The 15,245-nt window shown below is 39.5% G+C and overlaps 1 protein-coding gene across 5 annotated transcripts in view; it reads right to left on the bottom strand.

Annotated features, from left to right (window-relative positions):
* si:ch211-272n13.3 (ankyrin repeat domain-containing protein 26) overlaps positions 1-15,245 on the bottom strand; it is an 82,660-nt gene that overhangs the window by 16,686 nt on the left and 50,729 nt on the right. For 2 of the 5 annotated variants that reach the window (XM_046393280.1, XM_046393278.1), the window contains 14 exons: positions 6,940-7,228; positions 5,810-5,924; positions 5,493-5,666; positions 5,150-5,256; positions 4,909-5,046; positions 4,557-4,717; positions 4,405-4,431; positions 4,068-4,104; positions 3,917-3,986; positions 3,785-3,836; positions 3,502-3,698; positions 724-904; positions 295-356; positions 115-214 (listed from right to left, as the gene is read on the bottom strand). In XM_046393280.1, coding sequence (XP_046249236.1) covers positions 115-214; positions 295-356; positions 724-904; positions 3,502-3,698; positions 3,785-3,836; positions 3,917-3,986; positions 4,068-4,104; positions 4,405-4,431; positions 4,557-4,717; positions 4,909-5,046; positions 5,150-5,256; positions 5,493-5,666; positions 5,810-5,924; positions 6,940-7,139 — 1,621 coding nt within the window. In that variant the 5' untranslated portion in view covers positions 7,140-7,228. Of the gene's footprint in view, positions 1-114; positions 215-294; positions 357-723; positions 905-3,501; positions 3,699-3,784; positions 3,837-3,916; positions 3,987-4,067; positions 4,105-4,404; positions 4,432-4,556; positions 4,718-4,908; positions 5,047-5,149; positions 5,257-5,492; positions 5,667-5,809; positions 5,925-6,939; positions 7,230-7,609; positions 8,107-8,241; positions 8,383-15,245 lie in introns of those variants that run through there. The other 3 variants (XM_046393277.1, XM_046393279.1, XM_046393281.1) reach the window with 3 other exon arrangements.

The raw sequence follows: 15,245 nt of genomic DNA on the forward strand, positions 1-15,245 counted from the left end.
AGCTTATTGCATGTCTTAATACACTAAAGCAGTTTTCTACGATTATAAATAAATAGCATGAAATGGTGCCTGAAATGGCTTTGGTAAAAAAACAAATAAATAAAATAGGCCTACTTTGTTTAGTCTCCTCTTCAGCAGCGGATATTTCTTCTTGATCCTGAGTTTGCAAGCTTTGTTTCTCTTCATGTGGCATATTGAGGTTTTCAGAGTGGGACTAAACAAAGAAAACTCTGTGAGAAATCTGTAAGGCAAACAACTGATTTAATAAGGTATTCAAAAATGTCTTTATTCTACCTCAGAGTCCCAAGAATCTGACTCTTCCTCTCCCTTCTCAAGACCCAGCTCGGACAGGAAATCTGTTTCAACAGATGTAGATCAATTACATCTAGGACAGGAGTGCATTACATTTGATTCAAATCATAGCTGTGTATTTCAAAAGCACACAAAATTCTTATGAAATCAAATGATGCAACTTAACAAAATAATAACAAAAGTAAACAAGACAGAGCATTTTATATGACTGAATGAAGTAGGTGCCAACATGTTTATTGCCATGAAACTGTTCAAGGTAGAACAGTTAATAAGGCAATGGGTCGGACTGTGCAGTTACTGTAAACTAAGGAAGGCTGCCTTTAGATACTATAAGTTGAGATCATTATGTTGTCAACTCTGGCAGATAAACATCTCTGAGAAAGCTGTAAACACAAATTATTTGCTCCTTGCCTCTTTTCTTATTTTTAGAGACTTCTGTCTCAGGAGCAGATGAGGTGGCGTCAAGGGACTCTCTGCTCTCTTCAGGTTGATCATTTCCCTCGGAGATGTCTTCTTCCTCCCCTTGGTCCTCCTCATCACCTCTCTCCTCTTTATCATCATCGTCATCCTCATCCCCAGTGGAATTTTCTTCCTGTGAAAGAAAATCTGTTTACCCACAATCAAGTACTTTAACCTAATTTAACCTAATTCTGCTAAGGCATGTGTCCACAAGGCGAACAAAGAAGTTCACCAGTGTTCACCAGCATACGAAAAAAGGTGATAAAAGAGTGCACACAGAGGCCACACTACATTCCAGAAACCGCTACACTACAGCTAAAAACTACGTTGTACTCCTTCTTTACCTGCACAACAGACTCTTCAACGTCTATAATCTCTTTACTTCCCATGTCTATGCTTTCAGCCTCATCAGGTGAGTCTAGATCAATGTCATCAATGTCAGTCTGAGGTAACACTTCATCAGAAGTGCTCCCGTCTGAATGGCAGTCTTGACAAGCAGTGACATCATCTCTGGTGGGAGGGCTTGAAAGAATATGTTTCCTTATTGGTTCTTCATCAAGGTCACCTGAGGACACTCTTGTTTGGGAAACCAAAGCGGTTCTATTTTCCAATGGAGCATACGCAGTTAAAACAGCCTCATGTTCGCCGCCTAACCTGTTGCCCTCGCCCACGCATCCATCCAGAGCGTTATCAGAATCATTTCCCATATTAGAAATTTTGACCGTGGCGCTGACAAAATCGTACTGCAGCTTTTGGTCCTTGCTATCAGAATCCTCACTTATATCATCATCTTTGGTGGGTTTGTCTCTTTTAACATCCACCATTCCATCCTCCAGCCTGTTATTCTCTGAAGACTCATCATTTCCATCAGCAACAGGTTGAATAACCTTTTCACTGTCTTCATCTCCTTCAATATCATCTACTTCAGCTTCTTTCTCTAACTTGTCTATTGAACTTGCAGACCTCAACTTTGGTGAAGTTTTCATTGATGTCTTTTGCTGTCTCTGCTTTTCTGACTCTTCACTTTCATTTTCATCATCCCAACTACTATCATTGCTGTTATCATTTTCTGAGTCTATTTCTCCAGCCATTTGTGACGACTGACCAACTGATTTAACATTACTGTGCTCTTGTGACTGGTTTCTGGTCATTTCTTTGTTCACAGGTACTGGTGACACAGCAGGGGAGGGATCATTAGACTCTCTCTCAATACTTTCTTTATCTTCCTCATCACAAGAGCCATCAGAACACTGTTGCTCTCCTGGATAGTTTTCTGTTTTTCTGTTATTTGTTAAAGAAACTGGGGCCAGCACTTCATCTTTAGTGAAGGACCCATTATCATTTTGTTTATATTCAGAAGAGGTATCCCACTCTGATTCGTCTGCTATTGTTTTTTCTGGTCTGTTTTTGGACTGAGGAGTGCCTGTTGAGCATAATCCCACAGAAGATATAGGTTCATCCATCACTGGTTGAGGTGAGACACATTTTGTAGATGGTTCCACTGGTGATGAAGAATCCCATGAGGTACCTGGGTGGTTTTCATTTGCCTGAGGCAATGTGTTTTTTGAATGCAGTGCTGCTGCTTCTGGTTGTAAGTCTGATGCTTGATCATCACCTTTCTCATCAAATGTCTCCTTGTTGACCACATCTTCTTCAGGTAGGTCAGCGTCACTCTCTTCTAATGAGGAGCCCCATGAGGATCTGCGTTTACCTTCCCTGAAAGCTTCTTTGGTGGATACAGCATCATGTTCAGTATCTGAGGAACCATCTTTATTTCCCACACCACCCAAAGGCACATGTCTTCGATTAGCAAGTACTGTGTTGCGACCAAATCCCCCTGTTCGATTATCCTCTTCATCATCACTGTCATTCCACACTGTAGCACCGCTATTTTGTTTATTGCTCCAGGAATCATCATCATCACCATCCTTTTCCATTTCTCCTTCAAATTCTTCCTCTTTAATCTCCGTTTCTGTGTGATGTCCAGATGGTGTGGGACGTCCTGTTGAACCCACGACTGAAGTTCTGTTTTGGTCTGATGACTGTATGCACTCCCTTCCAAGGCTGTCATCTTCATCAGAAAATTTTGATTCAACCCTAACAGCTGAAACTACACAATCATCCTCTACATCTAATGTCACTGGTATTGCATAAGTTGTAGTTCCAGCTGGGCAGTCAGTGTCATCTTCCTCTGAGACATCTGCACTCTCACCTACAACATCAGGACGTGTTTCACTGTTGTGAGAGATTCCAGGTATATTTTGAGCATTAGCTCTTTCAATAATCTTAAGGGAAGCAGCAACAGGCGGTTTTTGTAAATCTTCAAATTCAGAAGGGTTGGCCTCAGCTGAAGCCCCACAGCTGTCATCGTCCTCCTCTTCACATTCGTTCTCTTCTTCATCCTCTTCCCCATCCTCATTATCTTCATCATCATCATCATTCTCCTCCTCCTCTTCATCATCCTCCTCGTCTTCATCGTCATCATCTTCTTCTTCTTCTTCTTCCTCCTCCTCCTCCTCCTCCTCCTCCTCCTCTTCTTCTTCCTCTTCTCCAATTTCCTCCTCAGAGTCCTCAGCTTCTGGGCTTCCCTCTTCAGAGTCTACTCTTGCTTTACTACTTGAAGGCTGCTCAGCTGCACTGTCTGTGTGTTTTAAGCATTTGGAGGAAAAACAGAAGGAGAATAGATGTCACAGAAAGGCATGTGGCAAAGCTTCAACACAAATATTTTACCTTTGCGTAGCTTGAAAGAGGGGTAGAAGTCATCTGGGGAGCTCTTGAGAGGAAGGAAATGGGAGAGGGATCTACTGGGTGCTGCAGAGCTTTGCTGGATGGTAAAGCCTTTGGGAGGGATGGGATTCTCTGGACTCTATTATCACTCTCTGGTTCAGATTCTGTACCACTCAAGGATCTGTCAGGCAGTTCAGAAGCTAAAGGCAGGCAAGGATAAAAGATTATTACCAAAAACCACAAACTATAGAGGGATACTAACAAGTGAATAAAGGTTTGTCAGTACCTTCTCCCCTTTTAGATGCAATCATTTTCCTTAGGTTCACCTTGTGTGGTTTCTGAAAGACAGCATATCAAATCAAGGTCAGAATGCAATTTAAACGTAACATTCTTCACAAAGACAAAAAATAAAGCCAACCTTTTCGATTAAAACTGATTCATCATCATCTTCTGATGAAGGCCATTCATCTGCAGCACTTTTTGAAACACTGAGGAGGGAAGAAGAACAGATTGAGCCTTGAAGTCAACTGAAATCCATATCCATATATATAAAAGGATATTATACTCACCGACTTAGTGACTCTGAGTGAGAATTGTCCTCAAAGTCTGCAACACAGCAGAGGAATTTGTTTTCAACACCTCATATGAGTCAATTTTACAAAAGCACATGTCATATTTTATTTATTACTAAAAGCATCAAATACTAAGATCTTTAGGGCATGTAATTCTGAAAAAGCAGAAAAACTGCACAAAGCACTACAGTCGAAGCAGTATAAAAATATCTTAAATAAAAAATATATTTCTCTGCATTTCCTGAAAACAGGAGTTAGTAACCATCCTTAGTAGCTGTTCATGATCAGCCTTTGACTGATATTGCAAACAAAGCTCATCTATGCAGAGTAATACCTCTCCCTGCTTCATTTGCTCCATGCTCTAGATCCAGTCAAGAGGTAATGCATGAGGAACAAATGAAATAATCAAAGTCAATAACGGATAGTCACAATAACCCTTACACTACTTTCATTTGCTATTATATGGTAAAGACTCTAGATACCAACCATCTTTGTCAGTAGCTGGTCCTCCCAGAGAGAAGCCTGCTTCAATGTCTTGGGAAGGACTGCCTAACAGCATTTTTTGCTTCTTTTTGCTTGGACCTTGATATGATAGGGATTGCCCATCGTTCCTCTGGGTACTGTGCTCAATGATCAGGAGAGAACAGCTACAAGAGAGTCAAGCAATGAGGAAAAAATGATTCCTAATGAGTATAAATAAATAAATAAAACAGAAAACAAATGAAATGACCCCTTTGTGGGCTTTGACTGTTTAATTGGTTTTTGTTCTGTGTTCTACTCACAAACCAAAAACCCATCTCAGGACATGAGTTAAAAAAAAAAAAAAAAAGAAGCTTACGGATGATGCCCATTCATCACTGCGTAGTCATCAGCTGACCATCCTTTGGTATCCTTTAGTGTGATATCTGCGTCAAACCGCAACAGCAGTCGTAACATACCGATTTGTCCATTAGCAGCAGCTATCATTAATGGGGACCTGCAAGCACATTAGTCACAGTAACATGACCAAATATTAACAGTGGATTCAGTAATATTAATATTCGACATCTACCACAAACATGACATTGTTTAGTACCGACCTTTGATCCTGGTCCACAAAATTCACACTGGCACCCTCCTTGAGGAGGAAAGCAGCCATCTCGATGTGGTCCTCACGGACTGCCACAGTCAAAGGAGTGAATGCCTCCTAGATACAAGACCACAATTAACAAATTGTGACAGGTGTTTAGCAGAACACAACTAAAAAACAGCAGACATTAAAAGTTTCTCCCCTAATTACAGTAAAGACTTAAGATTTTTGTTAAGACAATATGACAGCATGATAACTGTTATTAATGGTTCATTAAGATACAGTGGTATGTCAAATGTTGCCCAGCTGCTAATATTTTAGGTGTATATTAGTTAAGAGAGATATTAGGTCACCTTATTTTGTGCATTGATGTCAGCCTCATGCTCCAGCAGCAAGGCTGCAGTTGAAATGGATGGGATGTTTGCTGCTAAATGTAGGGCTGTATTGCCATTGATGTCCACCAGATTAGGATCGGCATGATTCTCCAGCAGTATGTTCACACAGCGTTCATGCTGGCACTGCACTGCCTGATAAAATGCAGAATTTATGAAAATGCAGAAGCCTGAACAAGGCTTGAAACAATATACGAGCAAAGTAACCAACTATGATTCTCACAATTTACATTAAATGAAGAATCACTCTGTGCTGTACTCTGGTCATCGAGGATTACCTTCATTAAGGCGGATCTGTTTTGATTGTCACATAGGTTAAGCTTGGCTTTGCTCTCAAGGAGGAATTGCACCACCTCAACATGTCCACTGGCGCAGGCAATATGAAGTGCAGTTCTGCAACAGTAAAAAAAAAAAACACTTACTATATTAGAAGATTACTGTACATTTATCTGTGCTGTCAGTCGGATATCCAACGAGTGAGTTACGTCAGTACGTTGGATCAGATCAGTCCCAATTCTAGTTTTTTGAAATGCATTACTATATTGTGTGACTTCACATATTATGTAATCAATGATGTTTGGAGCACAGTTTTTCCCATACAAGGCTCCTCTTTACTCATGATCATCAGAACTGCAATTACATTCAACTGGCAGATGCTCTTGTCAGAAGCAAAACACAGTGCTTTCAATGATAATGTTATCATAACAAATAACCTCATCAACTGTGCTCAAAATAGAGATTTTCCTTTCACAAATTGTGTGACAGTTATCTGCTACCAGATTATAATTTCCTGAAATTTCAGTTCCACTACTGACATGCAATTACAAAAGGTATGCTTTAAAATGTGTAAGGCTTTATATTTGAAATGATTTGATAAGTAACTGATTCTACTTTTTCCTATTACAAGCCAAGCTTCAGTAAACTGCCTTAAGTGCCCCGTGCACACCACTCAGTTACTTCTGACACAGTAATTCTAAATGGTAACAAGATCATACCTTGAAACCTAAGCAGGAAAGAAACAATGGGGTGTCATGTACATTTAACTTGGTGCTTAAAACAGCTGGCAGCTTGCTCTTATCATTTAAAATATTGGACATAGTTTTACCACAACTCAGCTATTTGTAGAAAAAAAAAATCCACACTGTACATTACATACAACAATATATCCAGAACTGCACATAACATACCCAGAACACAACATTTCGGCATTGCAATTAGGTTTTTGAAAGGTGCTTTGTTATTCCAAAACTACTAGAAATAAAGATATTGGTCTGCTGCATTCATCTGTGGGCAAACATCTATCAAACATCAGATTATCTATCAGATTAATTTTAAAATCAAAGTGATTGAATTACTAATGAATGCAGAATACAAAAACTTTAAAGACCGTGACTTAAATGCCACTTACCTGTTCTCCTTGTCAAGTTGATTGATATCATTCTTTTTAGAAAGCTGCTTCAACTTTGCCAAATCGCCAGCAGCCGCAGCTTTGTGAACCTTCCCAAGGTCCTTGTCTTTTAGCTCATAGCCAACAGAAAGCACACTACCACTGTCAGGTGTACCAGACGGGTGTTTCTTTTTCTTAGTAAAGCTGAATATCTTCTTCATTGTACACGGCAGCACAACATTGCTTTTGCACCGTCACTACCTGCCATTCATCTGGTATTGGAGGATCACCACAGGCGGCTGCCCCATCCCTAAAAATAAGACGTACAAAGCGGATTAGAAGCCTGTAAAACCGTGCTATGAACACGGCGATGGCACTTGATATATGAGATACGACAAAGTACCATGAATACTGTTCACAGTAATATGAAGTGAGGTGGCTTCAGCACATATAACCGCATGATAATTAACTGCATATAGAGAAATAACGTTTAGTGTTGCATTACCAACATAGCGTCAGGTCACTGTAAAAACACAGCTGTCATGCTAACAGCAGCGTTAAAGTAAAGGATAACTACGCTACATGTAACGCAATTTTCTTGGCCATACCTTACACCAGGACGTCCTCTGGAACATTATTATTAGCACCTAGCCTTGATAAAGCATGTAATCTTAATGCTACTGACCTTTCGATGCACAAAATCGTCGTTACTGGCTGTCGTTACTCAGCGCTGTTTATATGAACGTATTAGCGTTATAGCTTGTGGCATGTTACCATGGCAACTGACTGTACAAATGGTATGCTAACGTAACTACCGGGGATTATTCAAGTTGTTGATGTTGGGAAAATTTTTAATTCACCGTTTTTAGTACGACATCTACTTTTTACCACGTGGAAAGAAAGAACCTGGGTGTCTGTTACTCTAAAGCCGATGCTTATACTGTTGCCCTGCAACATTAACTTCACTTGGCTACGTGCTGCGCCTCCCACGTCGTCACTTCACAAACGATGCAAACCGCCACATTTAAACTGGATTTTGTAGCAGAGTCGAGGACGGTAGGGATTGTGGCTGCAGCCCTGAAACAGCAAACTCATGTGCAACACTAGTTGTCGTTAAAACGCTTGGCGTTAGCTAACGCTAACCTAGATGAAACAAGCTTAACCATGCTAATTAGCAAAAGCTAAAAATCAAAGTCGAATGGTGCTAACTAAAACCCGGCTGCTGAGCACGATAACTGTAAAGATGTATGTGAGGGTGTAATCCTCGAATTCACATATTTGTGTAATTTCTGTTAACTACAATATAATAACTCAAACACTAACCTGTTGATTGTCGGAATCAGTACACTATCAAAGAGCCAACCTAATGTTAACGAACGCTTGCTCAGACAAGCATGCTGGCTGTTCGAGTTTCAACAAACCAATGGTAAAACAGTTCGAAGCAACGATCGCTTTCACTGACCAATAGTCGGCTTAGGTTTGTGTAAGAGTTTGGTTTACAAGACAAGGAGGTTTTTTGGGGTTTTTTTTAAGGAGAAGAAACCTTGTTGAGCAATGGCAAAAAAATACCACTTGATGGTAGCCTAACATTTGTTTTGAAACTATATCCGTTTACCAATAACAACAGGACCTGCAGTTGTAAAGGACCCTGCTTCCCTACAGATGTAGCACTAGTTGAGTTGTAGTTAGGAGCATTTCAGCTGTTCGGCCTCGAACGCTACTGCCTAAGTTTAATTTAATTTAATTGCACTGTATGTCTACTGTAAACATGACACTTAATTTATTTAAGCCCTAGCATGGACTAGAGGCACAGTGTGCACGTAAGGAACGTTAAATGCAGAGATTGGAATGCTAGTTTTACTTAAATGGAGGTTAATTTAAACCATCCAAGTGAAGTGAATTATTGTTTTTGTTTTTTCAAACCGTCTGTAGATGCTTGGATGATTCCACAAACACAAACAGTAAGTGGTCACAGGAGTAGCCAATCACTGTTTCCAGGCAACCAAATTATTCATTTTGTTTATTGGCCGCTGTCTTGCCAAGAAGCCCATTGCATATGATAAATCAAAACAGCCCTCTAAGAGCTGTTTTTATCTCAAAGAAAATAGTATTAAATTGTTTTCTTTCACCTCTGATCATGTGACATTCAAGAGTTTAACTATAAAAGTATAATAAAAGCTATCTCTGACTGACTTTATTCAGCCATGGCATAATTTTGTACCTTCATTAGAATTAGAGAACCAAAGCACTGTGATACTTATCATTAAATTACCACAAGGCTCTTTCACCTCCACTGAAGCACAGCTGCTCAAAATTGCTTTGTGCTGCAAACATGTTCATCATCATTGTTAGAGAGTTAATATTATGGTGTAATCATTCCTCTGCATTGTAAAGCAATGTTGCATTATCTCAAGGAAGGAAGTGATGTACTGTGGGTTACACATAGTAGTCTGACATGGTATACTAACTAAATCTTTTTCTTTTAGACTGTCTAATTCATTTATAACCCTGGAAAAAAAACATGATTTTTGTAACAATACAATATGTAAATAAATTGTGATAGAAATACAATATTAATGTGTAAAATTAATGTTTTAGAAATATAATGTATTTTTTCTCTCTGACACATTGCCCAAAATTTCTATAGCAAAGAAATGTGGAATGTACTTAAACACTTTGCACTATGGGACCATACCAACTGATTCCTTGTGAATTGTGAACTGCGGTCCCATTGTGACTAACCACCCTGTTATGAGAGGCAGTCTCTGGAGTCAACACTCAATAACAATCCATGCTTCTGATGTTCTCAGACATTTTTGTGCCAGAAATCAATTGGAGTCATAATTCAGTTCAAATGCCAGGTGCCTGATGTGAACCATGAAACAATCTTTGTGACAGCACATTATCGAGAAGGCAGGCACATCACCTATGATGAAATGACAAGCAATGCAAAATGTATTAATCTGATTCTACAACAAAAACGTACCAGCTACTATTGTGTCACCAGGCATATGAATAACTGCTATTTAAAGTGCTACAGTGCAAAACAAATAATTAAGTTCCATAAAACTGCTTTTAACAAACAAACAAACAAACAAACAAACAAACAAGTTCAGTTCTTTTAAACAGTGTTGGCCCTGGACTCTGATCATTATCCTTTAATTAACACAACCTACGGGCAAAAGATAGAATTCATTGAGACCTTTTACGGTCTTAGTTTTGATATTGTATATCATGATTAGTTATTTGACAAAAGCTCCACGCTAAAGTAAATCCACCTAAATCCATTTGTGAATGAGAGCGTTTTGATACGAAGAGTACCATCAAGCACTGACACGTAGTATATGACACAGACGACTGCCTCCACCAGAAAGCTTGCATTTTTCTGCACACCAATCATCTGTCCATTTAAGGGATACATAGTATGGTTTTTAAAGTCAATTACATAACAACTTATTATTTATTAGATGTGTCTGATCTTGAGTTACTGAGGAAAAATTCTATGCAACAGAGCAGTATTCTCTAATTTGACAAGCAATTGTCCTTTTTTGATCCCTCATTCTTCTGCAAATGAGAGGCTTTGATCTAACACCCAGCTGGGCTTCCTTGGATTACAGTATTTGCTGCAAAAAGAGGGACAGAGTCTAGACAGTAGTTATTTTGTTTATGTAACACTCTTGTTCACTTTGTCACTTAGTCTGCCTGAACCAATTACATGACTCACAGCATCACAGGTGGATCTGTGTTAAGTACAAAGACTGCACGTACTCTTCTGTGGTCTTGTGTTCTCCGATATCATTCTTTATCACACAGACACACACACACCTGCACAGACACACCTTTGTCACATCTCTTTTGTCTCCTCTCCTTAAATCGAATGTTTCTCTGCAGGTGCACAAACTACACTCCTTCAGCTTCTCATCCTCAATCACCAACTCTGTTCTCAAACTGAAGAGGGGCTGTTTCAAAGCCATCCAGCCATCACCTTGAGAAGGTGTGTGATTTGAACACCAAAAGCCAGAATCCAATCTGTCTGTCTTAAAAATGTGAGCTTTAGGGGAAAGGGCTATTCCAATTCAATCTTACAAACTGGAAAATTACAGCAATACCATCACCTTCTCCTGTTAGAAAGACAAGACAGTAAAGACCACACAAAAATTCTAAAATAAATAAATAAATGAGACCAAGGGACGCTCAGATACATGCCACACAAATCCAGGAGGATGAACGAGATAAGCAACATTGTGAGTGATCAGAAGCTTCAGCGCACCACCGAGTTCAGTATGTCAATCCAAAATATGAGCTATTGCCGAGGATGGCTCTCATCCACCATAATCCCAAAGAATATCTCGTGCACCTGTACTTACCTGTATCTCTGCTCTTTAGGCTTTATTTCTTGAATTTTATTTACATCCCTCTCCTGTCCTAGTGCATAGCAGACATAAAAATAATTATGTAAACACTCAAGTTCAGTTATTTTGGGCTCTTTAGGGTGGCTAAAAAGGCAAGATGAGATGATGAAATGTGTACGACTAGCAATTCTGCTATAGAATTCAACCACAGAATTCAGTTTAACCTGACAAATTCAATATGAACTACACAAGTTCTGGCTCACAACCTTGCATTAAAAAAGGTGAACAGAGCAGGGGTTCCGTGTACCAGTCGGACTTACATTTCTTCATATGTTTGCTTTGTTTAAAGTGACCAAATTCATAAAACAACCCAAACAGTAGTGTTTGTGTAGAAACAGCTTGAACATTTAATTCAGCACAGTCTCATTTTTTTCCCGTCAGGGGAACAAGCACATGTTTTCAGAACACTACAACACAGACAGACACGTGCGCTCAAGCCTCAGCTTTTTCTCACAAAAACACCAATTTGACTTACGGCCAACAAACGGTCCCTCGACAGGGGCTGTGAAAGGTGTTAATGGAAATGAGGCTTGCGGGGGGGACAACATTCAACAGCAAATCAGTAACCTTTTCAGTGATTCATGGTTTTCACTCCTGGAGTGAACAGTGTGGCAATAGGACGTGGAGACTTGGTGGGTTGTTTTTGCCTGCATTAGTGGCAGATTATCTGTAAATGCGTTGCAAAAACATCTAAGCATGCACTTAGAATGAATCTTTATTTAATCATGCTTGATATATAAATGATTCTAAAGTTTCTTCATACCAGAAAATGTTTTAATATGTCACATGTTCTTCAGGTTTCTTGTAATTTTGTAGCCTGCGACAAGACTACATGCCAAAAAGTTCCGTGATGGTAAATGAGTGTGATTTCAGTGACCTTAAAACTGGAAGTTGGGAAATGAACAAGGGCACAATATTCCCATGGAGTTGCTTTTGGTTTGAGGCAAAAAAGCAGGAAGTCAGTGATGTCCCTTATCTGGACCATCTGCTGTTCGTGATCAGACAGCTGATGTCATTCATGTTAGAAAGGCATTTTGCGGTAAGGTTAATTAAAACAACTCAAGTGGATTTAGAGTGGTTTCATTTTTAGCTACAGATGAGGCAAGCTTCAAGGAAGTTTACGTAGAAATATCCCCTTCCACAAATTGTCTCTTATTGCTCTCCTTCTGACCCCAGGAATGCATGGAAGGATATACTATGAGTAAATATGACCTGGATGACTGAGAACCTCCACAGACACGATATACTCATGTATACAACGTGTGGTGAAATCCAGGGCAATGATTCGTCTGCAGGGCACAATCAAAGCCAAATCAAAGCAGCACTGCGAGGAAAAACATCAGTACTTTTCTAGTGAATTGCCAAAATGCCCTTCTTTGGCACCAGGGTGGATCAATGCAAGGAGCTTGCAATTTGTTTTGTCGCTTGACTTCACCTGATATTTTAATTCCATTTGATGTCTTAACTTTGTGTTTATACTTATACTGACCCAATTCCTGTTAGCATTTTTGACAATTTGCAACCTTAACGTCTTTCAGTGCAATCATTCAGACCCCAGCCCCCCCCCAAAAAACACCCAATAATAAAGCCATTTAAGTGCCTTAAAAATATTTAATCTGCAACTTTTCAGCTGAAGCAGAAAAAACAAAAACAAAAACAAACAAACAAAAAAACAACCCACATTTAATAATTTTTCTGGTGGACTAGCAATCTTTAACAATATCTTCTTTCTTTTCTCTGTGTTTATCCACAACCTTGTGAGGTGCTGTCACAAAACTTTACCGGTGTGTCATTGTGATCGAATTGAAGGTTGAGGTTGAAGATGTGTGGTCTGAGTAAGGGCACTAGAAGTAGACACACACATGTTTAATGGTTCTGGTTCTGTCTGTTTGTGTGTTGGTCCCTCTGATAGCATCACAACACAACAACAAGTCTTCAGTTTGAGATAATGAGCACTCATGTACTAATGTAGTAATGACTGCTGAGTACTTCCGGGTTCATGTTCACGGGTGTCCCTGCTGGTGTGATCTCTTCACAAGATCATCTCTATATGATGCCACAGCATCAGGGAAATGTTTTGGCTACCTTCATATGGGTTGACTCTTTTACCAGGTATAACAGCAACTGTGGAAACTAATTGGGTGAGATCATTAGCTCTCACTGCAGTGTGGGAAATTCTTAATTGCAATGAAATTAAGGCAAGCATGACTGGGATAACAACAAAGACCTAAATTTCTGTTGACTTGCCCTTAGATATCCCCTAAACATATAAATGGTGATAAATGATTATGGCATTTTTCAAAGCTTTCATTTATTTTGTCAAACGTGCTTGGATTACTGAAGCAGGAGTCAGCAGAACTATCTCTACATGCAGGGCTGTATTTCCTCCCCTCCCTGAGTGCTCAGAGCAAAAGAACCAGCTAACTGAACTTGCAAGATAAGTCCCAACACTGCATGGTTCATTTTATGAACAAATCAATTATCCTTGCAACAAATTGTTATTGATGCAACAACATTACTGTGACAAAAACAAAATAGTGTGCCGTTATGTTTGCACATTTGGGATTAATCTAAGTAATTGGATAAGTTCTGTCAGCTTATATACAGTATGAATGTGGAACTGTGGCCAAAATAACCTAAAGTGTGACATTTGACTGTTTACTTTAATTACTGATTAATTTAAGGGGTGATAAGTTCCTCATGTTACTAGAAATATTTATTTCAATAATTTAAGAGAAGCAAAAACTGGAATCCATGGTGTTTGAGGTATAAAACCAGAAAGTAGGGAGAAGAAGAAGGGAGAACACCACAAATGCAATGAGATCAGACCCTGTGACTTACCAGTGAAAGCACATGTGATAAAGACAGGACTGAGTAACGGTGGTGGAGTGAAAGTGGTTGGAGGTTTGAATGACAGTTGTGCTGGCTAAGCAGAAATGGTGTCATGCAGACATGACGGATGGTGTTTACAGCATGTGTTTTGGAGCTATCTCACTGGCTTCAGCAGGCTGTCCAAAGAGTGATGATAAGAACCAGTAGCATCTGAGCTGGGTGGTATGAAGAGTTAGAAGATGCGTTCAGACAGTTTGAAACTATTCCAGGCAATTTCTTCGTGGAACATCCTGACCTAGAGCTCTGGTTTGTTTCTAAAAGGAGTCTGTTTTCTTGCTTTTCTTGCACAGTTTTTAAACAAGTTACAGAAATAATTTAATCAGTCATTCTATAAGAAAATGTGTTATTTTGTTTGAACTGTATTGTAGTACTGGTGCAGATGTTCAAACCCACGTGAGCACAAGCCACAAAATCTGAGATCTGTTTTCCTATAACATAAAGTAGGCTCCTTGTTGAGTCTAACACACTATTTCATTCATGCAGTAAAAAGGTTCAATCTAATGTGATGGTCAGATGTGCATTTTTTTTCCTCCTTCTTTACTATGGCAGCATGTTCTGCTGGTAATATAAATTTAAGTTCTCCGCTATGTGTTATTTCACTTTAAGAGGCGTTCATAGGTTCTGTGAGTGAGGCCACGAGCGTGGGGGTATATTTTTTATCACCAATCTGGGACACCAGGAATCAGTCGTGCTGCTGTAGACAGAAAGGAGATCACAACTGTTGTTTTGGCATCCTCAGTCAAAAAATGAGGGCCATTGGTTGGAACATCTGGAAAGGATTTGCCTGTTTCTCATCGTTAACTCAGCTGGGAACCTTGGATTGCAGTCAAGAAAGCCCAGAAATACCACAAGTCCCATCAGCTGAGAATCAAAGAAGTGGAGTGGGTGTATGGACACGCAATTACTCAGTGGAACAGTTAATGTTAAATGAGTCAATTCCAATCAGTCCTTCAAATGAAAATGGATAATGGAGCAGCATGAACTATCCAGGAGTTAAAGAGACCATCACTGAACCGGACAAAC

The sequence above is a fragment of the Scatophagus argus genome, chromosome 7, assembly GCF_020382885.2.
Source record: "Scatophagus argus isolate fScaArg1 chromosome 7, fScaArg1.pri, whole genome shotgun sequence".
Classification (NCBI taxonomy): Eukaryota; Metazoa; Chordata; class Actinopteri; family Scatophagidae; genus Scatophagus; species Scatophagus argus.